The 25619-nt window shown below is 48.3% G+C and overlaps 1 protein-coding gene across 1 annotated transcript; it reads left to right on the forward strand.

Moving 5' to 3' along the window:
- The first annotated feature begins 46 nt into the window (after positions 1-46).
- LOC310635941 (antigen peptide transporter 2-like) lies at positions 47-23579 on the forward strand. The gene is made up of 12 exons (XM_083355338.1): positions 47-540; positions 1427-1541; positions 3216-3346; positions 4770-4932; positions 7495-7555; positions 8937-9134; positions 12200-12328; positions 14705-14893; positions 15881-16054; positions 17451-17610; positions 20829-20965; positions 22811-23579. The coding sequence occupies exons 1-12, from the start codon at positions 57-59 to the stop codon at positions 23000-23002; spliced, it is 2133 nt and encodes a 710-aa protein (XP_083211464.1). The 5' UTR covers positions 47-56; the 3' UTR covers positions 23003-23579.
- Positions 23580-25619: the final 2040 nt, after the last annotated feature.

Consider the following 25619-nt stretch of genomic DNA (forward strand, 5'->3'; position numbering starts at 1 on the left):
CCTGGTTCCCATAAGCAGTAATCCTTCCCTCTCTCTCCCCAGAGCCCGTCAGCAAGATGCTAGTCCCTGTCATGTGTCAGGCAGTTCCCCTGCTTCTCTGCGACCGGATCCTGCTCTCCTTGCTGAATGGATGGAGCCCCTCCTTGGTCCCCCTGGGGGTCTCAGCGGCTTGGCTGGAGGCCGCTCTCCGACTGCTGGTTCTCTGGGCGGTCAGGGGGCTGCTCTCCGTGGGTCGGACCTCCCCAATGTCCTTTTCCACGGTGGCCGCAGTCAGCATCCTGCCCCCTTTGTACCTATTGGTGGGACACTGGTTTGGGGACCCTCCCCTCCTGGTCTCTTCGGCTGCCTGGTCTTGGTGGCTGGCAATCTACGGGACGGTGGGCTTCTCCCAGCTCCTCTGGGGGGTCCTGGCAGAAGGGCCCAACACAAAGAAGTCCCAGAAAGAAAACAAGGCCACCCTTTGGAAGATGCTCCAGCTTTTTCGCCCAGACAAGCTGTATCTCGCTGGCGCTTTCTTGTTCCTCGTCCTGGCAGTGATTGGTGAGTTGGTACTGGATGAAATCATTCTCTGTTGCAGGGTAAATGGATAGAACAGAATAATAACTTTATTGTCACCTTGAGTGTACACTAATCGGCAATCATTAAAATGACATTTCATTGCATACAAAAGAGTCACCACCTCTGATGTACACTACATAAATATGCCATAAATAAAGGAAGGAAGGAAGGAAGGAAGGAAGGAAGGAAGGAAGGAAGGAAGGAAGGAAGGAAGGAAGGAAGGAAGAATTATGCATAGACTCACATATATTATATGACACAGGGAAACAACGGCCTAGTTTGGGTTACGTCTCCATGTGCATGGCGAGAAACACGAATCTTGTGAGACACCAGGACTGCAATCACACCGTACACTAAAGAAAATAAAGTAACTCAGTTGTAAGATGGTCACCAATAGACCTGGCCTCAGTCTTTGAAGTTCTGCTGCTCCTTTTGACGTTCTCCCTGAATCCCTCTTGATTCCCTTCTTGGTTCCCTCCTGACACGGAGCAGTTCCTGCCCAGATAAAATGTGGAATTCTGCAGGCTTCGGCCATTGGCTCTGGACTTGCTTTCACCAGGGTTTGCGTCCTGTTTTCCAGGATGAAAAGCGATACAGACAGGATCTTCCAAACTCTCCATTCAGCCTTTTCGGTGTCCAATTCGAGCATCTTTTCTCCCATCCTGAGGGGTTGCCCCATTCTTTCCGTAGTTGGGGCAAGAACTCCGGAGCAAAAAGCTCAAGGTTTCCTTCCATTTCACAGAATAGATTTACAATTTGCTGTGTGTGTGTGTGTGTGTGTGTGTGTGTGTGTGTGTGTGTGTATTAAGCTGCCTTTCCTGATAGAGGTCCTACATCACTTCCTCTGCTCTTGCCTCCCCCCCTGCAGGTGAAATGTTCCTGCCCCATTACACCGGGCGTTTGATTGACATCCTGGGCACCAAATATGACGCAGAAGCCTTTTCCACAGCAATCTCTCTACTCTTCCTGGTCTCGTTTGGAAGGTGAGCTTATTCCAGGCCCCACCAGCACTTTTGCTGCAGCTGCCCTGAAATACATACCCAGGATTATGGTTCTGTTGTCGCCTGGCATTGTTGTTCACAAGGCAGTACAAGGGGCGATCACGTTGGATGAGGTTGCCTTCGTGGAGATACCAGGGCATTTTTTTCCCCTTGCCAGCTGTAAGGAAGCTGTTGATTGTTGCTTTCTTTGGGGATTTTTTTTTAACTTCCTAGTGTAACCTCTACTCTGGGATTTCCTAGTGGCCTCCTGTCCAAATGCCAGCCAGCTTTGATGCCGCTTGTCTTTTTGAGATCAGCTGAGCTCAGCCAGATCCCTGCTGCAAATGTGGTTTTGATCTTGGCTTCGGCAGTTTTTTGGTCCCAGAACCGCTTACACCAGGGGAGGTGCCTTTTTCCTTCTGGCCTGCCAGTGAAAAGCTGAGTGGGACCTAAAAGAACTGAACCCACTCAATGTTTCAAGACTTCAAGAAAGATCCGAAAATCATTTTGTTCTCTGGAGTCCTCCTGAAGCAAACCTTAGCCCTTGGTTTCTTCTCAGCTGCTTTTCTGTGGAGATTCTTCTTCAGCTCTGGATGGTGGGGAATGGAAGGATTTATACTCCTTGCAGGCAGCTGGTCATTTGCCTCCTTTCGGAGAGTCGTTGAGGCCACTTGGAGGTTTACCTGTGAGATGGCCTCACGAGATCGATGATTCGTTAAGGTGCTTCCAAGTAAAAGGCATCACGCAGGGATGCAATCATTCAAAGCTTTATTTAACGGTAAAGTAAATAGAAAGAGTTCCCTGGCATGGAGGCATCCATGCCTGGATTGAGCTCATGGATCAGCAAGCAAGCAAGCAGAAGAGAGAACAAAGAGAGCAGCCCCTGAGCAGAGTTTTTATGGGGGTCCTCAGCCCCTCCCTTACCAATTAACTCTCTCCAATGGGGCTGCAGGGGCCGGGGACCCCTGACCCACCAGTGGGAGCAAAGAAGCCTCTTTGCTCCCATCTGATGACCTTTTTGGGGAACTGCCATGGCTGGCACAAAAACATCTAACATTACCTGTGTCCTCAGGGTCACCTGAGCGGTGCAAATGGGTGTGGAGCTTTCTTGGCTGCAGGAGGTTTTCCGCCTTGTGTCCCAAAGTTGCTTTTTTCAGGAGGCAACTGGACTTCCTTGTTTTTCCTTTGAAGAGGTTTCGCTTCTCATCCAGAGCTGAAAAAGCATCTTGGATGAGAAGCGAAACGTCTTCAAAGAGAAAACAAAATAGTCCAGTTGGCTCCTGAAAAAGCACCTTTGGGACATCCTTAGCTGCTTGTTTTGCAACCTGGCAGAAGTCAAACCAGTTAAAACTTGGGGTCTACCCCTAGCTTTCACTTGAATACGAATCTGGGAAAAAAAAAAGCTTTCTAAAGGAACATCCGTTCTTGGCTGGTATCAGGGATCTTGTTGCTGATTTAAATTCAACCGGAAAATGAAAGCAGTTTCAAAATGGGGGGGAAGAGCATCAGTCCGAAGTAATTTAATCTCACAACAGTGGGATAGGTTTGTTCATGGGAACATTTCGTTCTCTTTGCACCCACCCGGGTCAAATCCGGTACGTGCTCACGCGTGGAGCTGTGACTCAGTTTCCATGGGTGAAGCAGGAGCCAACCCCGCTTGCTGTTCTTCTTTTCTAGCTCCGCGTTTGCCAGCTGCCGTGGGGGGCTCTTCATGTTCACGATCTCACGGATGGTCATCCGGACTCGCAACTTACTCTTCTCTTCTCTGGTGTGGCAAGACTTGGCTTTCTTCCAGGAGGTGAAAACAGGTGAGGGCCCAAACAGGCAGCTGCTGTTTCTGGAACTGTCTAAAGTGAAAGAGTCTCTCAAGTGAAGCTTGACTGATGACTAGGCAGACCATTAATTTAATATTTTGGGGGGAAAAGATGGAAGTGCTTTACCAGTGCCACTTTCTGCTCTCTCTCTCTTTCTCTCTCTCTCTCTCTCTCTCTCTCTCTCTCTCTCTCTCTCTCTCTCCCTGTGTGTGTCTCTTTCTTCTCTCTTTTCTCTTTCTCTTCTCTCTGCTCTCGCCTCTTTTTTTCTCTCTCTCTCTCTCTCTGTGTTTCTCTCTTCTCTCTTTCTCTTCTCTCTTCACTCTCTCTCTTCTCCCTTCTCGCTCTTCTCTCTCCCTCTCTGTGTCTCTCTTTCTCTCTCTCTTCTCTCTGTCTCTGTCTTTTCCTCTCCCTCTCCCTCCCTCCCTCCCTCTCTCTCTCTCTCCCTCCCTCTCTCTCTCTCTCTTTCTCACACACTCACACACACACGTACACACGTACACACACATACACACAGGATTTCCTGTTGGTCTCCCATCCATGTATCAGTCAGGTCTCAGCTTTGCAAACAGAACTAATGCCATAGCTGGGCTTTGTTTTGGGATAAACTCTGCTCCTGTGGACAACATGGTCGGAACTGTGTTTTTTTCTTTGCAGGCCATAAAGAAGTGGTTTCCATTGGATTTTCCCCCCTATCTTTTTAGTCCAGTCTGCAATTCTGAGCTCTCCTGGTACTAAGATGTCTGCCATCTAAGTATTCACCAAACCTACACTTGTTCAGCTTTTTCATGATTGGCAGAAACCTGCCCAAGAGAAGGAGTCCCTTGGTTGATTTCAGAGAAAGAAGCTCAGATGTTTCTTGGATAGGAAGCTACCCCCAAAATCCTGAGGGAAGTAGCCTGGATTTAGGTGGGAATGGTAGCTCATGACAAAGAGCAATCAGAATAGTAATCAGAATAGAGTTGGAAGGGACCTTGGAGGTCTTCTAGTCCAACTTCCCCGCTCAAGCAGGAGACCCTATACCAGGGGTCTTCAAACTTGGCCCTTTTTATGACTTGTGGACTTCAACTCCCAGAATTCCTCAGCCGGGCATGCTGGCTGAAGAATTCTGGGAGTTGAAGTCCAGAAGTCATAAAAGGGCCAAGTTTGAAGACGCCCTGCCCTATGCCATTTCAGACAGGTGTCTGTCCAGACTCTTCTTAAAAACCTCCAGTGATGAAGCACCTACAACTTCTGAAGGCAAGCCGTTCCACTGTTAATTATCCTCACTGATGGAATATAGCAAAGAGGCTACTCTTTGCTATCCTTGGATGCCATGTCAAGGACTTGGTCTTCTCCTTCCTGTGGGGATTGTTCCCTATACTCTCCCTCCCTGTGTTGCCAGTCTGGCATTTGTCGAGTGATATCTCTTTGCCCACAGGGGCCCTGGCCTCCCGCCTTTCCAAAGACACAACTATGATGAGCCGCTCGGTGCCGCTCAACACCAACGTCTTCCTGCGCACCCTGATCAAGGCCGTTGGGCTCTACGCATTCATGATTGGCTTGTCCTGGCGCCTGACGCTGCTAATGCTGATCGAGACCCCGTGTCGGGCCTCGGCAGCCCGACACACGAAGGGGGGCCCCTCCACCCCCCCCCGGCACACCCGGCTTCCCTCCCACCGGCCCCACCTGGTTCCCGCATGGTCCGGAGCGTTCAGAGGCTCGCAACGCTCCCCTCTTCGCCTCCGGACGCGCCGCGGCTGTTTCCAGCGCCCGGCGGCGCGTCATCACGTGGCTCCCCGGCGAGGAAGGCTCCGGGACCCGAGCCTTCTCTTCTGGCGCGTCCGGATGCGCCGCAGCGGCAGCCCTCGCCTGGCGACGTGACTACGCGCGGCTCCCCGGCTCGGCCGGCTCCGGGGCCCGCGTCGCCTCTTTCGGTGCTTCCAGACACGCCGCGGCTGCCGGCCTCGCCCTGCGGCGCGTCTGCGCGCGGCTCTCCGGCTCGGACGGCTCCGGGACCTGCGCTGCGGCCTCTGCTCCCTCGGAATGCGCCGCGGCTGCTGTGCTCGGTCGGCGGCAAGGGTGAGCAACGGACCCCGGCCTGCAGCCTGCCCGGTGGAGGCCTGAGCCTCAACGTCTCTGCGGCCTGGGAGGACTCCGACGCCATGCCTGCGCGGGACTGTGTGGCGACGCCGATAGAGGATGGGTCCCTCCCCCCTATGGTGTCGGGGTGGCTGGGTAACAGGGGGCTTCGGGGGTGGGTGCAGCGGGGAGTGGGTGAGGGAAAAGGGCACGGTGGTGGCGACACGTTGGGAGGGCCTTACCTGCCTGAGCGACGGGCGAAAGGCCTTGTAGGGGAGGGGTGGAGAAGTTATAGGGAATGGGAGGGCGGAGGCATGTTTGGGTGGAGTTTGGGTGGGGTTTTCGGATGTGTATACAACAGCGTTGGGTGCAGATAGCAGCCAACGCCGGCTTTGTTCCTCGTTGCGGCTATTGCTCTGAAGAATAAAGTGCTTCTAGACTGCAGCAGAAGTCCCCCGTTCCTGTGTTCGGCACCTACCCTCCTTGCTGCAGGACGAGCTCAGACAGAAAGCCAGCGTGTGTGGGGGGTGGCTAAGAAGGCGTTAGAGCGAGCAGCAGAATCATACAAAGAGCAGGCGGACAGGACAAGGCGGCCGTTAGCACCTCCCAAAGTAGGACGAGCTCGTCTACCTCTCTACAAAATACCTGCGGCTGCAGGTGCCATGTAGAAAGCTAGGACCCAAATACCTCGGACCCTTCCGGGTTATACAGATAATCAATCCCGTCACCGTCAGACTCCGGCTACCTCCTCTACTTGGAAAGATACACCCCGTTTTCCACAGCAGCCTGCTGAAGCCTGCTACGACCGCCTCCGCGGCGGCAGGGGAGGGTGGCCCGGGACCTGTACAGGGCAGTCACTATGAGGTACAGGAGATCCTGGACTCCCGGAAACGTAGGGGGCGGGTGCAATACTTGGTGCTCTGGAAGGGGTACCCCATGGAGGAGGCCACCTGGGTACGGGGAGAGGATGTGTGTGCACCACGCCTTCTCCGTGCTTTCCACCGGAAGCATCCGGGGAAGCCGGGGGAGACCTCGGGGGGGACAGTTGCTCACGTTACGGATCGCTCACCTCTCTCTTCTTGCATTCCAGGTGGGCCCCTGGTAGAGGGGGCAGCATGTCGGGCCTCGGCAGCCCGACACACGAAGGGGGGCCCCTCCACCCCCCCCGGCACACCCGGCTTCCCTCCCACCGGCCCCACCTGGTTCCCGCATGGTCCGGAGCGTTCAGAGGCTCGCAACGCTCCCCTCTTCGCCTCCGGACGCGCCGCGGCTGTTTCCAGCGCCCGGCGGCGCGTCATCACGTGGCTCCCCGGCGAGGAAGGCTCCGGGACCCGAGCCTTCTCTTCTGGCGCGTCCGGATGCGCCGCAGCGGCAGCCCTCGCCTGGCGACGTGACTACGCGCGGCTCCCCGGCTCGGCCGGCTCCGGGGCCCGCGTCGCCTCTTTCGGTGCTTCCAGACGCGCCGCGGCTGCCGGCCTCGCCCTGCGGCGCGTCTGCGCGCGGCTCTCCGGCTCGGACGGCTCCGGGACCTGCGCTGCGGCCTCTGCTCCCTCGGAATGCGCCGCGGCTGCTGTGCTCGGTCGGCGGCAAGGGTGAGCAACGGACCCCGGCCTGCAGCCTGCCCGGTGGAGGCCTGAGCCTCAACGTCTCTGCGGCCTGGGAGGACTCCGACGCCATGCCTGCGCGGGACTGTGTGGCGACGCCGATAGAGGATGGGTCCCTCCCCCCTATGGTGTCCGGGTGGCTGGGTGACAGGGGGCTTCGGGGGTGGGTGCAGCGGGGAGTGGGTGAGGGAAAAGGGCACGGTGGTGGCGACACGTTGGGAGGGCCTTACCTGCCTGAGCGACGGGCGAAAGGCCTTGTAGGGGAGGGGTGGAGAAGTTATAGGGAATGGGAGGGCGGAGGCATGTTTGGGTGGAGTTTGGGTGGGGTTTTCGGATGTGTATATAACAGCGTTGGGTGCAGATAGCAGCCAACGCTGGCTTTGTTTCTCGTTGCGGCTATTGCTCTGAAGAATAAAGTGCTTCTAGACTGCAGCAGAAGTCTCTCGTTCCTGTGTTCGGCACCTACCCTGCTTGTTGCAGGACGAGCTTTGACACCCCGCTCATGATGGCCGTCCAGAAGGTCTACAATGTCCGTCATCAGGTAGGGATCATGGGACTAGAGCAGGGGTGTCAAACTCAATTTCATTGAGGGCCGCATCAGCATTGCAGTTGCCCTCAGGAGGCCATGGGGGTTATGGCCAGGGTGGGCGTGGCCTACTGGGTGGGCATGGCTAAAATGTGTATGGCCTACTGGGTGGGCGTGGCCAGCTCTACATCGTTCGCATCAAGGGTGCCTATGGGGGCCTGGGCAGGAGTGGGACAGATCTGAGGGTCTCTGGCAGAAGGAGGGTCTCTGGGCCAGGGCCCAGGCAGTGGGGGCCCTTCCCTCACTGTTTCCAGGATGGCTTTGCGGGCCGCATGAAACCACTTCGCGGGCCGGATCCGGCCCCCGGGCCTTGTGTTTGACATGTCTGGACTAGAGGGAATGGTGGCCACTTCTGAGTTTCTGAGACCAATTGCGTGTGGGGAAGGAATGCCAGCTTGGTGAGCGAGGGAATGGACCAGCTCAGGGAAAGGAAAAGCAAGCCAGAGAAGGGAAGGGGGAAAAAAAACTTCAAGGGAGCTGAGCAGAGCAGAATGCAGTGCCATCTCCAGAAGGTCAGAAAAGGCAAGATGGCAGCCATGTGATCAAAACCCACTCCTTTGTGTGGCTTGTACAAAAAGGATGGGTTGTGTAGCCTGGTTTCCCCTTTTCCTGGGCTGAAGGAAAAGGGATTGTGCATTTGCATCCCTCAAGTGAAAAGAGGAAAAGGGGGATGAAGGCCCCACTTGCTGGAGAGCTACGAGGAGAGACAGAGAAGGAGCTGGGGGAAAAAAGGATGAAGAAGCCAGTTTGAAAGCAAAGACAAATAGAAATATAGTGGGGGGAAAAACAGATGGGCATCCAACAACTTGTCCTCGAGTTATGATGAAATTGAGACTAAAAATCTTGATCACTGAGTGAAGCAGTTAAGTAAGATGCCTACACAATTGTTATGCCCGATGTCTGCCATGCTGGAACTCCGAATTGCAATCTCCCAGGTCATTGGAGGGTGGAGCAAAAGTGCCACCTGCCAAGAAGATTTCAGCAGATTTCAGTTACCAGCAGGCAGCTCTTTTGCTCTCAAATGTTGCTGCAGCCTTCTGAAGGATTTCAGCTCCCTCTGTGCATGGAGAGGAAATTATCCAGGGGGCTGTGGGAAGGAAGCATAATAGTGGGAGAGTACATCTACCTCTTTAGCTTGTACTCTGTCATCCGGTTGGTCACATGTGAGGAAAAAAATGAAATAAAATGGGATGGAGTGGAATGAAGCATTTTTGGAGTCTGCTCCTCAGAATGAGGCCACTGAACTTTGGTTTGGGTATGCCACCACCAGCTGGATGCCTGGTCCAAGGTAGTTTTCAGGAGGCTCACTTTGCTGCTTCCTTCATGGTCCATCCAGGCTTTACTGAAGGGGATCCAGGACTCGGTGGCCCACTCAGAGGAGGTGGTGCATGAGGTAATCTCGTCCGTGCAGACCGTGCGCAGCTTTGCCACTGAGGAGAAGGAGTCGCAGCGCTACGAGGCATCCTTGGCAGACACCTGCCGGCTGAAGAACCAAAGGGACATGGAAAGGATTGTTTACTTATTCATTGTCCGGGTAAGTCCTCTAGGACTCAGAGGTCTCCAACCGTAAGACTTGTGGACTGCGTGGCTGGCCGAAGAATTCTGGGAGCTGCAGTCCACAAGTTGCCAAGGTTGGAGATCCCTGACCTAGGTCCTCTAAGTGAGTGATTCCCAACCTGTGGGGGTTCCTGTTGTTGTTGTTGTTAGCTGCAAAGTCGTGTCCGACCCATTGCGACCCTATGGACAACGTTCCTCCAGGCCTTCCTGTCCTCTATATCTTCTGGAGTCCATTTAAGCTCATGCCTACTGCTCCAGTGACTCCATCCAGCCACCTCATTCTCTGTCGTCCCCTTCTTCTATTGCCCTCAATCTTTCCCAGCATTACGCTTTTCTCCAGTGAGTCCTTCCTTCTCATTAGGTGGCCAAAGTATTTGAGTTTTAGCTTCAGGATCTGGCCTTCTAAAGAGCAGGCAGGGTTGATCTCCTCTAGGACTGACCGGTTTGATCGCCTTGCAGTCCAAGGGACTCGCAGGAGTCTTCTCCAGCACCATAGTTCAAAGGCCTCAATTCTTTGGTGCTCAGCCTTTTTTATGGTCCAACTTTCACTGCCATACATTGCAACTGGGAAGACCATAGCCTTGACTATATGCACTTTTGTTGACAGGGTGATGTCTCTGCTTTTTAGTGTGCTGTCTAGATTTGCCATGGCTTTCCTCCCCAGGAGCAAACGTCTTTTAATTTCTTGGCTACAGTCCCCATCTGCAGTGGTCTTGGAGCCCAGGAAAATAAAATCTGTCACTACCTCCATTTCTTCCCCATCTATTTGCCAGGAGTTGAGAGGGCTTGATGCCATGATCTTGGTTTTCTGAATATTAAGTTTCAGGGGGTGGGGGGTTCCTGTTGCAGTTGTCTAAATAAAATATTTTCAAAATATGGCTCAGATTTTAGGAGATTGCCAAGTCTTGCAAGCTTTTCTTACTTGGTATGAAAAGTTTTGAAAATTTGTCCTTTGTCCCCAATCTTACAAGATTTTAAGTATGCTGTATCATAATTCTTAGGATTGACTTGCTAATCAAGAATCTTTTTTCAATTAAAATCTTAACTCCCAAAGGTTAGACAACAAGTGGACATGCAACCCAGTGACGTTCCAGTTTAAGTCTGTCATGGGTTTTTTTCTTTGAATCATCCATAACCAAAACTGATTATGTGTCATCAAGTGGTCTTTAAATCCTAATTACCGCACAGATATTCTTCAGAATGTTCTATCATGTTCTCTTAAGTCTCCCAATGGTGCACTCATCATCTCTGTCAGTGAATCTGTCCACCTTGCTGTTGGTCATTGTCTTCTTCTCTTTCCTTCCAGCTTTCCTGGCATTGGAGCCTCTTCCAGAAAGCTGAGTCTTTGCAAAATGTTTCAGAAACAGGATAATTTGAGCCTGGTCATTCATGTGTTAGGTAGGATATTGAATTTAGTAGCTGGAACGGTAAAATAGACTTCCAGAGGAAAAATGGCGTTTTACTTGTAGCATTATTTTTTTGGTCTGCCACAGATTCTCTGTAGTTTTATATTTAGAACATTTTCTAAGTCAAAAGAAACTTGCCTGGGAAAGGGGAAGCTTTAGAAATCAACCCTTTTGTTCCCCTGGATGGCTGGGTGCTCCCTGAGAGCTTCTTGAAGTACACAATAGGCCAGAACACACAGCTGTAGTTGATTAGTTTAGAGACTGCTGACTCATGCATGAGGCAATCTACAGTGTGATTGGTTGCTGTAAGTATAAAGGGGGAGTTTCCCTTTTTTCCCGCCTTTTTCATCTGTGTTCTGAATACTGTTTTAGATTTACCTCAGGATATTCCTGTGTTCCTGACTATCTTATATATTCTTCCTTTCCTGGTTGATGACAAAGATTGCTGTAGATTTGAATGTTAAATATATTTATATTTATATAAAAGGCTACAAGTTTGTGTCAGTGTCTCCAGTTTCATCTGGGCAGCTGCCATGCAATTCCTTGACACTTGCCTTGAGTGAGAACTCTGTTTTAATTTGTTGAATGTCCCATCAGCTTGTTTTCTTGGCTGTCAGGAGTCTTCACTGACATCAAAGTTTAAAAACATCAATGCACTTCCTATCCTGCTTCTTTAAAGTCCAACTTTCACTTCCATAGAAAACCACGGGGAATACCATGACTTGCACAATTCTGACCTTTGTTATGGCATTTGACTATCTTTTCCGTTCATGACTGATCTACCAATGCTAGTCGAGTGTATACAGGTAGTTCATTTAGAGACTGTTCAAAGTTACAATGGCACTGAGAAAAGTGACTTCTGATTGCTTTTCACATTTATGACCATTACAATATCCCCATGGTCAACTGGTTGGCAACTGAGTCATATTTACGACGGTTGCAGTGGCCTGGGGTCCCCTTTTATGACTTTCTTACAAGCAAAGTCAATGGGGAAGCCAGATTCACTTAACAACTATGTCACCAACTTACTGCCGTGATTCACTTAACAACAGTGGTACAAAAGGTCATAAAATGGGGTAAAATTCAATTAACCGATGTTTCACTTAGCAACAAAAAAATTGGGCTCATTTGTGGTCATACGTTGAGGACTACCTGTATTTCTTGGCTTTTTATTCCTCTGCTCGTGTGAGTGGAGCTTCGTGCACGAGCGCAAGTGCCCTAGGCTCATGTGAGTGGAGCTCTGTGCGCATGCATGCACTTACCCATTGCTCGTGTGAGTGGAGCTTCACATGCGTGCACTTGCCCATTCTCCCACGGCTCGGGTTCGACCATGCCGTGGCCCGGGGGTTGGGGAGCCCTGCGCTAAGGAATGCCATTTGGTAGGGCCCAGAAGGTATACCTTTTCTGCTGTATTGCCCACCCTATGAAACATTCTCCTTTTGGAAATTAGGATGGTCCTAACCCTATTGGCCTTTGTATGGCACTAGTTCTTGCCCAGAAATTGCAATCCTGCCAAAAAAATGTCTGCAGAATGGAAGAGCATTAAAAAAAATGTTTCATAGCCCCACCCAAAAGAAGTAAGAAGAGAGAGAGGCAGGATTCTCAGCCATGGCGTACCGTTTTTCTCCCACTCCAGGTCCTCCGGTTGAGCATGAAGCTGATCCTGCTCTACTGCGGTTACCAGCAGATCCTCACTGGCCTCATGACCGAAGGAAACTTGGTCTCCTTCATCCTCTACCAGACAAATGTAGGGCGGTGTGTACAGGTCGGTGAACACTTAGATTTGAAAATGTTTTCTTCTGTAGCACTTCAGCTTGAGGGCTGCTTGGCGCTCTCTGAGCTTCTTTGTTTTCTCATAGACATTTCATTACCCAGCACTGATAATTTTACCTAGTTTGGGTTATGAAACGTCTACAAGTAAACAAGCAAGCTCAAAGAGCCCAAGGACTCCTCGTGTCAACCCCGAGCTACAAATATTCTTGTTTATTGGCATCTTGGGTCGTTCGGTGGTTGCCATGTTCCTCATCCCTCTGTTCATTTGACCCTTCTGCCTTCATCACTCCTACAGTTGGATTCTTGCTTTGTTTCTTTCTTTTTTACTCTCCTTTTCAAGAACTAAAATGCATTTCCGTCCAGCAATTCCATTCACTACAGGGTGGTCAAATTTTAGGGTTGAACTATATTTAATTTTACTTATGGATCTAGGCTTCAGTTCTGGGCCTATTTAAGACCAATTTCATTTTGTAGGAGTTACTGATGTTTGTCTAGGCCTGTGTGACATATGTCGGACTGTGTGTAATGATTGTTTTGAAATGTCAGGTCCATCATCTTCAGCGTGGCGCTGCGCTGGCATCCTGCCATCAAAGGCATGGATGGGGGGGGCGAACAAATGGGCAATAAACCTGTATGCATTTTTGTGTTGGAATTCGGGAGGGGCTTGACAGCTGAAGAAAAGCAGATCACCGTGAGACTGGTTCCTGCGGAGGTGTCTTCAAGGCCATTTGCCCTGAGTATGGAAAGTTACCAGCCCCAAAACCTCAGTGTTCCCAAAACATCCCGGTGACATTGCATTGGCTGGCAACATTTGGATTGGTCATGGTGTAAGGCAGGGCTTTTCAACCTTTTCACCCATTGTACCACTTTTAGGATATGGCAACATCCGAGTACCACCAGTTGCCTAGCAAGGTGTCAAAAACTTGACCAAAAAAAAGAGGAAAAAAGTGATGAAGTACAGGTAGTCCTTGACTTACAACAGTTCGCTTAGTGACTATTCAAAGTTACCATGGCACTGAAAAAAGTGCCCCCCCAAGCTATAGCCGAGCAAGACACCTGCCTGCCTGTCTGGCAACGCTCTTCCTCCTGTTCGAGGTTTTCATTGTTGTGAGCATTTCTGTTGAGTATTGGCAGCGGGGTGGGGGGGTTTGGTTTTTATTCCCCCCCCCCCCGCTAGGAGGTTGCAGCAGGTTTTGGTCACTTCACATGTCCCTGGGACACTGTGACCGTCATAAATACGAATCAGTTTCCAAGCATCTGAATGTAAATCACAAGACCCTGGAGATGCTGCAACATTCCAGCTGATCGGTGCTTCTTCAGGGCTCAGCAGACGCACCAGGATCAGTGCTGCTTTCCAGCTGGAGCCTGGCGCTGATCCTGGTGCTTCCGCTGAGCCCTGACAGCCCTGCCGCTCCAGCCGTCTCTCGCTCAGGCTTGTGCGGTGCTGCCACCGGTTCAGCACATTCCCCTCCCTCGCTACCACCTGCCATGTGCCAATGTACCACAGGTGGTACCCGTACCACTGGTTGAAAAGCCCTGGTGTAAGGGGGACTAACAGGGACTGAAGGAAATAGCTTTGTCTTGTTGCACAGGAAGCTCAGATTCTGCCTGACTTTACTGCAAGCAGCATCTCTTAGTAAAAGTACCTTTCACCTCAGCTAAATGGAGTCGAGGGTTTTTCTTTCCTAAGGGATCAGGTTGGGGCAGGTTTGACAGGAAATGACATTTGGAGAACATTTGAGTGACTTGGAGCTGAGCAGCTGCTGCAGGTTCCAGGTGGCAAAAAGGGATAGAGATGAAGCTGCTGATAAACAACAAATTGTCTCTCCCTTTATAGATTTTTTTTTTAAAAAAATGGTTTTGGTTTTGGTTTTGGATAAAGGAACACTGGATTTCTTTTTTGCAGAAAGATACGCATTGCATGCAACTCAACAAGTAGCAAATAAGCGGAAACAACAGAACAAACGACTTCTTTAGAAACACTTTTTTTAAAAAAAAAATGCGGCTGTTTCTTTGAGGAAATGGCTGCGTACATTAATCAATTTGGTTGGTGCTTCTGGTTTTGTCCAGATTGTTTCTTCCTTCTAAGTTATTTTCTCACAGAAACGCTGTTTTCCAAAAATAAAACTTGGAGGGCATTTGCAAGGTGGGTTTTGTTTTGTTTGTTTTTTGCTGTGAATCTTTATAAGGAATGGGAGGACGTTCCAGATTTCAAATCAAATTCCTGTGAGTTCTGTTTTAGAAAGAAACACGGCCATTTGTGAACCAGAAACCAGCAATTTGCACAAAGCTGCAAGTTCAAAGTTGCAGACGAATGTGGCTGAGATTGCAAATTTCACATTGCCGCCCCTTCCTTTTCCTCCCACAGGCCCTGATTTACACTTATGGGGACGCCCTGAGCAATGTGGGCGCAGCAGAAAAAGTATTTGAATACCTTGATCGGAAACCTTCTGTCAGCACAGAAGGGACGCTGTCTCCAAAATCCCTCTCCGGATGCATCTCCTTCCAGAATGTTTCCTTCTGCTATCCCTCCCGCCCTGAGATCCAGGTCCTGAAGGTACCATATGGGAGAGCATCCGGGCTGCTTTGCATGACACCCAGTAGCAATAGTAACAGCACCTAGGCTTATATACTGCTTTACAATGCTTTACAGCCCTCTCTAAGAGGTTTAACGACTTAGCATTTTGCCTCCAACAACCTGGATCCTCATATTACCGATCTTGGAAGGATGGAAGGCTGAGTCAGCCTTGAGCTGGTGAGAATCGAACTGATGGCAGTCGGCAGAATTAGCCTGCAATATGCATTCTAACCTCTGCGCCACCACGCCACCAGTACATCACACAAATGCAGTTGCTAAAGCTTTAAGTAACTTGGAAGTCAAGTGGGTTGCGTGTTCTACAAACCTAACCAGAATCCTTTCACTTTCGTTGAAGAACATTGGAAGGAAGAATGTTGAGACGTTAACGGTCTTTAGAAAGACAAAATAAGTTTCTGTACTGTAGGCTGAGGCCCACTACTGGCCTGTGGCCTGTTCACAACTGGTCCATGTGACTGGCTGGCTGTGTGCACACACGCACACACATGCCCCACTCACATGAGTGGCAGGCGCCAGTGCTCGTAGCCCTACTTGCACAACTGGCAGGTGCTCACAGCCCTACTCGCACGAGTGGCATGCACTCACACATGTGCCTGCCCCTCCCACAAACCATGTCCTCTTTCCTCCCCACTGCCAACCTGGAAAGGTTGGGGAACACTGCTGTAGTAGACTCGGACTGTAGGATACTCAGGATCAAATCTGGGTCAGTCACCAGGACCAGAGGTTTCGTCTTCCGAGCTTTTGGACTCTTACTGGAGCCCATCCTCAAGGAACCTCTCTCTAGCAGAGAGTGTCCTTTGGGCTGTATGTGGTATTTATAGGGTACCCATTATGTGTGGGTTTTTTTAGATATGGATTGGGTTGCTGATGTCTGGCTTTTATGTGCATTCGTTAACGCCGAATATTCCTGCTTCATTTTGCATGCATTTGCATCTCGTTGTGCCCTAGAACGTCTCCTTTGAGCTTCGCCCTGGGGAAGTGACGGCGTTGGTGGGCCTGAACGGCAGCGGAAAAAGCAGCTGCGTCGCCCTCCTGGAGCACTTCTACGAACCCCAGTCTGGGGAGGTCCTGCTGGACGGAGTCCCAGTTGGGAAATATGAGCACAAGTATCTCCATAGGCAGGTGAGGGAGGGGCCAGCCTGGTTGGGAGGAGCAGTAGGTGAAGGCAGCTTTTGGCTTTATCCTGTTCTGGACCGAAATATTTGGGTCTCTTGTCACTAGAATGGGAGATGGAGAGTGAAGAAATGTTAGGCCACGCAGTTTGGATGAAACCAGCCCCATGTCCATTGTGATTCTTATTGCCTGCAGGATGAAGCCTCGGTCTCCATGGGTGGTTGACAGGCATTACTTAGTGATGTTTTCAGAGGGGTGTGTGTGATGCATATTAGGCAGGACCACATGATATTAGAAGGACTTGGCTGGAAGTGATTGGGCTTTAAGAGCATTGCATTTTTGTGTGCCTACACTGTGCTTTCAATGCATTTCCTGTCTAAAAAAAAAGGGGGGGTTAGAGCCTCTGGTTTTCAGAAATTGTGTGACTGGCATTCAAAAATGCCCCAGTGAAAGGTGAACGCAATGCCATTGAGACAACTTTGTGAACCACAAACTTGATGCTTGAAATCTCCAAAGTTGCTCAGATCTGCTCCATTGCAGAAAATAGTAAAAGGTACCTAGGATCAAAGGCTTTTGATTTCTTATGTTCCTTGGTAAGTAAAAAGGTGTGGCATTCAGGAAATTCTGCACATGTGGTTCATATAAAAGATGAGAATCTCTTTGTGATCTATGACTCTGGCTGTACCATGTCTCTGGCAACAGTGTGAATGTTATCCCATGATGTTATTTGTTTTGGTGACCTTCCTAGTCTAGCCATGGACCTGGAGTTCATCCAGGTGCCAACAAAGCATGATCCTACTTAGCTTTCAAAATCAGGTGAGGTTGGCTGGGTGTTGCCACTGTGTCTCCAAAGAAGAGCAGATAGCAGCTCAAGGTCTACAGTTGGGAGGTGCAGTGAATTGTACATCTGCATGTAAGATTCACTACAAGAAAGACTAGGGGGTGACATGATAGCAGTGTTCCAATATCTAAGGGGCTGCCCCAAAGAAGAGGGAGTCAGGCTGTTCTCCAAAGTATGTGAAGCGGGACGAGAAACAACAGATGGATGCAAACTAACCAAGGAGAGAAGCAACCCAGAACTAATGAGAAATTTCCTAATAGTTAGAACAATTAATTAGTGGGAAAACCTGCCTCCAGAAGTTGTGAGTGCTCCAACACTGGAAATTTTTAAGAAGAGAGTGGACAATCATTTGTCTGAAATGGTATAGACTTCCTGCCTGAGCAGGGAGTTGGATGAGAAGACCTCCACGGTCCCTTCCAACTCTGTTACTCTGAATTCTGCACCTTGATCATTAATCTTAAGCGTCAACCAGCCCCACCCTGGAAAGGTACTAGATGTGAAGGATCAGTGGAGTTTCTCCCTCAGCCCAGCCCTGTCCTGATAGGCCTCCCTGTCCAATTGCAGGTGGCCCTGGTAGGCCAGGAGCCCATCCTATTCTCCGGGTCCATCTGGGACAACATCACCTTCGGCCTGCAAGGCTGCAGCGAGCAAGACGTGAGCAAAGCAGCGAAAGAAGCTGATACCCTGGGATTCATCCGTGAGCTGGAAGGAGGCTTCACTGCAGGTGGGCAAAATCCATTCCACCCTTCAATTCATCCTTTAAAGGTCCATTTCCCCACCCCCCACCCCGGAAAACTCCCCAGCCCTGATTCTTAAGCCTCCTCTGAAGTGAAATCCTACTTGCATTGTTACAATGTAGAAAGGTAACTCTTGCGTTACGCTCATTCATTCGTTCAGTTCATCGTTTCAGATTATGATGGCACTAAACAAATGGTGGTTACAACTATTCCTTGAAGTTCTGGTTGTTACACCATACCCACAATCACCACACCCACAGTCCCCCCAAACAACAGCCCATATATTACAAAGAAAAGTCCGCAGAGTAGGAGCATGCTCAGAGGACAAGGTCCAGGGTCCTAAGTCCAGTCCACCTGGTTAAGCGCACCCATGAGGCAAACTGTAGTCCACAAGGCAAGGGCAAGACACAAAACGAAAGGTGGTCCTCGGGGCAAAGGCAAGGTACAAGGCAGAAGGCAGTTCTCCAGGCAAGGCCAGGCCAAAGTCATGAGTCAAAGTCGGAGGAGTGTAAGCCAAAGCAAACAATTGTTCCTGGCAAAGGCTAACTCCCCACCACTTCTTTTTAAGTCAATCCACTCCAGGTGTTTCTGGTAAGGAGGAACAGAGCAACCTTTTCTGGAGTAACCTCACAGCCCTTCTCTGAGTTTGCCTGAGGTCCCCTCTCCGTGCCCTTGGATTGAGCGGGGGAGGCAGCTGTTCTTCATCAGAGGGGATCTGCTGCCTATTGGCACCAGTGCCTGTCAGCAGCCAATCCTCCCGCGTCTGTGAAGGCAGGCAGCTTTTCGTCCTGTCGACTACCTTCCTTCCCCAATGCCCGAGGGGCCTGGGACAGTGTTGTCCTCAACCCCTGGCCTCCCCAAACTCCACAATCAAATCATCACCATTTGCCGCCTTCCCACAAGCAAAGGCAATGGGGAAGCCAGTAGGAAAGGTTACAAGTCAGAGATAAGTCTCTCCCACCTGTCATAAGCCACCCTAGGAACGAGAAAATGTAGCCTGTACTGCTGTGGCCACACGCACACCTTCCCTCTCCCTCCTAGCAGGGGTCAGTCTTATCCCTCAGTCACACTGCTGAAGGTACACACAGTTGGACTACTGCAACGCTCTCTACATGGGGCTGCCCTCGAGGACCACTCGGAGGCTTCAGCTGATGCAGAATGCTGCTGCGCGAGTTGTGATGGGGGTTTCCCGATATTCCCATGTAACACCTCTACTCCGCGAGCTACATTGGCTTCCGGTTGCCCTCCGGGTGAGATTCAAGGTGCTGGTGATGACCTATAAAGCCCTAAATGGCTTGGGTCCAGGTTATTTGAGGGAACACCTACTGCTGGCATCAAGTTCCCTTCGTCCTGTGCACTCCTACTTGGAGGGCCTTCTCAGGGTGCCACCTATAAAAGACTGCTGGCGGATAACACCCAGGGGGAGGGCCTTCTCAGTGGGTGCACCTGCCCTGTGGAACCAGCTGCCCGTGGAGCTTAGGACTGCCCCCGACCTTCGGTCATTCCGCCGGGACCTGAAGACCTGGCTCTTTGAGCTTTCCGGCCTAGGCTGAGAGGGTTTCCCCCTCCCTCTGGGATCAAATTTAATTATTTTAACTGTTTTTAACTCTTGTATTGTATTGATGTTTTTAAATACTTGGTAAACCGCCCTGAGTCCTATGGGAAAAGGGCGGTATATAAATTCAATAAACTTAAACTTAAACTTAAATACACCCCACCCAGCAGAAACCACAAACTGCCTGCATGTGAGACACCCAAATTGCAAACTCCTGCTGTGTTCCCCACGAACTGGTTGTGAGAAGCCATCAGGAACTGGTGAGGAAGTCCTCAACTAATGACCAGTGGGATTCAGTTAAAGAAAGCCATTGGATTGCCATCACTAAGCAATGCGGTCCTGTGACATCCTCTAATAAAGGGAAAATGTGCTGTATTGCTGTAGCTGGTCATAATTTTCACTTTGTTTCATTGTAATTGGCCTACATTTTTCTTGTGCTCTAATACTATAGCTTCCTTTTCAAGTTCTTATTCTCCTTATTCTCCTGCTTTGTAAAGCAGGGGTGTTCATTGATTTGCCATGGCTCCTCATACAAAACGTGAAGAACAGGCGCAATACATTTAAAGCTCAATTGTGTGCAGTGAGTAACGAAAGGCATATTGTTGGGTGGTATCCTTTTCAAATCAAAGCTTTACATAAGGACACTCGTGAAACTTTTGTTCTGTTGAAGACATCGTCCATGATAGGACTAGGTTGCCTCATTTGGAATCTGGTAAGTTTTTATTGGAAACAAAGAGCAAATCAGAATTGTAAGAGCATCAATACGTTTTTTTTTAATGCTCTGTGAGGTACTATCAAAAGGTGACACCACATTTTTACGAGTATATCACTTAGCAACAGAAACTCCAGGAGTCCCACCGGCTGGTGTAACCTGAGGACTACCGTGTTTTCCCCCCACACCCATCCAAAATAAGACCCAACCAGAAATAAAGCTCTAGCATGGTGTTTTTTCCCCCCAGGATGCTCGTAATATAAGCCCTACCCCCCAAATAAGCCCCAGTTAAGATCGTCAGCCAGACGGACACATTTAGTACCGTATTTCCCCAAATATAAGCTCTGACTAGAAAACAAGCCCTGATGTGTCTTTTGGAGCAAAAATTAATATAAGACCTGGCATCTAGTCATGCCAGCCACATGACCACAGAGACGTCCTCGGACAAGCACTGGCTCTTCGGCTTTGAAACGGAGATGAGCACCGGCCCCTAGAGTTGGAAACGACTAGCACACATGTGCGGGGGAACCTTTACCTTTACCTTTATTTTGAGGGAACCATGATAGGTTATACTGATGGCTCTAACTGTACGATATCAGAAGCAGAAATAGAATACCAGAGTTAAAACACTAAACAGTAGTGCAGAAAAGAGAATTCAAACAGAGCTTATTGCACTGTGGAGCTGTTTCAGAAATCACAAGTCTTGGAAAACTTTCCCACAGCTACTGAAGGAGATGGGACCTTTTCCCCTCCTCCCCACTTTTTCAACCAAGGGTCCAAATTACAGTTCCCTCCACCCACTTTGGATAATGCTGGGCTTCAGAATCCACCTCGTCCTTGTTCTTTAGCTGGTGGCTTTGCTACCCCTTTGGGGCAACAAGATTTAGGGGATGGATTTGTCTTGCTCCCCTCCATCTTTCTTGCTTATCTTCCTGCAGAGGTGGGTGAGAAAGGGGACCAGCTGTCCATGGGGCAGAAGCAACGGCTGGCCATCGCCCGGGCACTGATCCGTGACCCCAAAGTGTTGGTGCTGGATGAAGCCACGAGTGCCCTGGACTCTGAGAGCGAAACTGCAGTACGTGCTGGGGATTTGGGGGTGCACCCTGACTGGGTTGGTGCAGGGGCTGTGGACTTAATCTGGATTTCTGTGAGGTGACGGAGCAGGGAAAACTGGGTTTATTCAACTGGAAGCGGCATAATTTCTTCCAAGCTGATGTTGGAAGAGCCTTGGTGGAGCAGTGGGCTAATGCCTCCTTAAGTAACACCAGCTGCCTGCAATTAGTGCAGGTTCGAGTCCCACCAGGCTCAAGGTTGACTCAGCCTTCCATCCTTCCGAGGTAGGTAAAATGAGGACCCAGATTGTTGGGGGCAATAAGCTGACTTTGTAAAAATGCCGCTGGGGGGGGGGGGGGCGAAAGCCCTAATAAGCAGGCATATACATAGAATGAAGGCTATTGCTAAGCACATTGATTTGTGCTTCTTAGATTGTAAGCCGCCCTGAGTCTTCGGAGAAGGGCGGGATATAAATGGGATTAAAAAAAAATAGACTTTAAAATCTGGTGCCATCCCCTGATATGATAAATTTAGAGTTGTTATATTGATTTATCAGCTCTTTTATCCGCTTCTCTTCTGCGGGTTATTATGATCTGCCTCTCAGTTCCTCAGAGCAGGGGTCCCCAATTCCTGGTCCGTGGACCGGTACCGGGCCACGGCATGCCAGCAATCGGTCCACACAAACAAGTAAAGCCCCATCCGCAGGATGTAGGCAGCACACGAAAACACACCCCTCCAGTCCACGGAAAAAATCTCTCCATGGAACTGGTCCCTGGTGCTCAAAAGGTTGGGGGATACTGCTTAGAGGGCTACTGACTTATGAACAGTGAAGATTACGTTTAATAATAGTAGCCACTGCGTGGCCAGATAATATGGATCTAAAGAGAACATCGTGCCTATTTCCACAAAAATTATGTATTTTTCTTTTATTTTTTATGTTATTTTCATATGCTATTTTACAAAATATATTTTATATTATTATATTTTTATGCCTGGGATTCGTATTTTTAAAATTATTAAATAATAATTATTAAATTATTTATTTATTTTTTAATTTATTGATAATAAATTGGTATTTTATTATTATAAATCCCTCAAAACCTGAAGCGGTAAAAGAGGAAGTAAAGAAGAAGGCAGTTACAAATATATTTAGGGGTTGTCCTCAACAGTTGTAAGTTAAGGACTACCTGTATTGCTTTCACCAGCCTGACCTGCCATTCTGGTCTTCAGCTGACTGAGCAACTGACAAGCCTACCATACATAAAATTAAAACAGCAATTATTTATTTATTTATTTATTTATTTTTATATTCCTTCCTCCCTCCCTTCCTTCCTTCTCTTGTAACTTTGTAAGTAACTCATGACAGCGAACAGACATAATTCTCTTTCCTCTTCTTATTTTCCCCACAACAACAACCCTGTGAGGTGGGTTGGGCTGAGAGAGAGTGACTGGCCCAAAGTCAGGTCACCGGCTTTTATGGACTAGTCTTCTATTCTATACTTGTACACCAAGGACTTTCTGACTCCAGCTCCTTCCATCAAACACACACACACATACACACACACACACACACACACACAAAATGCACCCAAAGAGTTTGAACAAAACTGTTTTAGCTAAGAATCATAGGAAATAATTCTTAACACTTAAGAGCCGTGGTGGTGCAGTGGTTAGAATGCAGTATTGCAGGCTAATTCTGCCGACTGCTAGCAGTTCGATCCTCACCGGCTCAAGATTGACTCATCCTTCCGTCCTTCCATAGTTGGTAAAATGAGGAACCAGATTGTTGGGGGCAAATATGCTGATTCTGTAAACTGCTTAGAGAGGGCTATAAAGCACTGAAGTCTAAATACTATTGCTTCTCCAGATCCAGCGTTCTGTGCAGAACAGTGGAGCCCGGACGGTGCTGGTGATTGCTCACCGGATGCAGACAGTGGAGAACGCAGACAAGATTGTGGTATTGGAAGGAGGAGAGGTTGTGGAGGAGGGGACTCACACGGAGCTGATGGGCTGGAGAGGCCCCTACTACAGACTTGTGGAAAGGACCCAGGTGGAGTGACCTCTGGAGTTGCAGCCGACATGTTCAGCCACAGGATCCACTGCTTTTGTAGATGCCAAATGCATGATTGGCGGGGGAGATAGACAACAGCACCTTCCTATGGAAAGAGAATGACCCAGAAGGACAAAGTAGCCTGTTCATCAGATCTTGGCGAGTCAAGGGTTGCTGAATTGCAACCATTTGCAAGGGGATGTTGCTTTTCTTATCTGGGCACAATTCTTGTATTGTGTTAAGTAGCAACCTGGACTCTGGAAACTCCACTGTGGAAAGTGCAGAATCCTGTTTTCAAGCAACTGTTGTTTAGTAAACACAGCAATGCACCAATTTTTCCTTTGTTTAAATTTAGCATGGGAGAACTTTTTTTTTGTATTAAAAAGTTTTACAATACATTTTATCTTTAACAAACCAAAAAAAAGAAAAAAACCCTCCCAACCCCCTCCCCTCCCACCCTCTTCCCCCTCCCCAACCCTCCCCAACCCCTCCCTCCCTTTCCCCTCCCCCCACTTCCCAGAGCAAAATACAGGGTATAAAAATACAAACAATCATAATCTAACGTACGCAAACAATCCTAAACTATTTAAACTATTGAACTTTAACTCATATAGGTAAACTCCAAACATATATATATATATATATATATATATATATATATATATATATATATATATATATATATATATATATATATATATATCAATAATTATACAAATACAAAATAATACTTTCCAACCTAATACCAAAACACAGGGTATAAAAAGTACAAACAATCATAATCTAACTTACGCAAACAATCCTAAACTATTTAAACTATCAAACTTTAACTCTTACAGGTAAATTCCAAACATACATATATATATCATATCAGTGATTATTCAAATACAAAATAATACTTCAATCTAATACCCAATAAAAACAATCCCAAATAAACCAATTTATATCAATTGTCTAAAGTTATTCCTCATTCCAACTAAGCTTTAAATTCATATTATCCTAATGTATTGTACAACTTAAAATACCATAGGTTACTTTCCAAACTTAAAAAAATTTAGAAGAATAGTTTTATAAAATTGATATAAATTGTTTTCTTTGTGATTGAAGCTAACTTGTAATATTTTTATGGGTAATATTGGAATAGGTAATAGAATATAAGAATATAAGAATGATGTGAGCACGGGAGAACTTTTTATACTCTTTTACTACACCTTTTTAATATTGGTCACAGCAACTTGGCTTCCACTTTTGTTTTGTTAAATAAAGTATCACTGTGTAGGAAACCCCCCCAGATTGAAGTATTCCTTATTCTTAATATTAAAAGAGGCAGGATATTATATTTTCCCAAAGGAGAAATGGAGAAAAGTCTTAAGAAAGATAGAAAGCAGCCTCAGTCTTTATTAATAGGCCTCAAGTAGAAGCCTCAAGTCTTTAGAGATGGATATTTTGTACCTGTTAAGAAAGACTGGGCCAATCTATTCGTAAAAAAAACACTTTCAGCCCTCACAGCTGATGGGATTAAAAACTTACATTCCTCCACCCAAATTCTAAGGGCAGGATATGATCTGTTGAAGGAAAAATCTTCAACAGGGTCCAGTCCAAGCTGGGAATAAACGAAATGGAGACTGCTTTAGAAAGAAGGTTGCAGTTTATTGAAGAAGAGAGCCAGAAAGAAAGATAGCTCTGGGAAAATTGACCACATGTAGTAGGGACATGGTGGCTCAGTGGGTTAGGATGCTGAGCTTGTCGATTAGAAAGTCGGCAGTTTGGCAGGTCAAATCCCGAGTGCCGCGTAACAGAGTGAACGCCTGTTACTCGTCCCAGCTTTTGCCAACCTAGCAGTTCTAAAGCATGTAAAAATGCAAGTAGAAAAATAGGGACCACTACGGTGGGAAGGTAACAGTGTTCCGTGTGCCTTTGGCGTCTAGTCATGCCGGCCACATGACCACAGAGACGTCCTCGGACAAGCGCCGGCTCTTTGGCTTTAAAATGAAGAGTTGGAAACGACTAGCACGCATGTGCAGGGGAACCTTTACCTTTTAGTAGGGAGTGGTGGGTTTTTATAACTTCTTGAGCTTTTGTTTGGAGTTGTTCCTGTGGCATGAACTTTGACCTGAGTCTGAGTGTGCCCTTCTGGTATTCTAGTAGTGGTGGGTTAATCCAATTATGTCCCAAAGGTCATATCCTGCTTCCCTGGGGCTGGGGCTGATGACTATGTCCTGTGTTAGATTTTTTTGGTGTGAGGGATTGCTGATTCTAGGGATCTTTGTCTTTCTAATCCTATTAGTTCCAATCTTCCTGGCTCCAATCTTTTTGACAAGATGATCACATCTGCATTTCTGCAGACCTGGTTTCTGTTTGGGGCAGAGAGATCTGGGGGGGGGGGCATTTCTGCCTTTAAGATCCTTTGGGGAAATATATTCTGCCTTTTTAATATTTCCCAAAATATTTCTTTCTCTGGATTCTTCCCACAGGTCTCTAGGACATAATAGGATTAACCCACCACCATTGACACAAGGCTCACTGTATTGCACAACTCCCTGGAACATCTCAATCAGAGCCTTATAAAGATCCATCCATTCAGTCAGCCATTTTGTTAGCTGTCCCAGAACTGCATGCTATTGCT

Source organism: Vipera ursinii, assembly GCF_947247035.1.
Source record: "Vipera ursinii genome assembly, chromosome: 2".
Taxonomy (NCBI): domain Eukaryota; kingdom Metazoa; phylum Chordata; class Lepidosauria; order Squamata; family Viperidae; genus Vipera; species Vipera ursinii.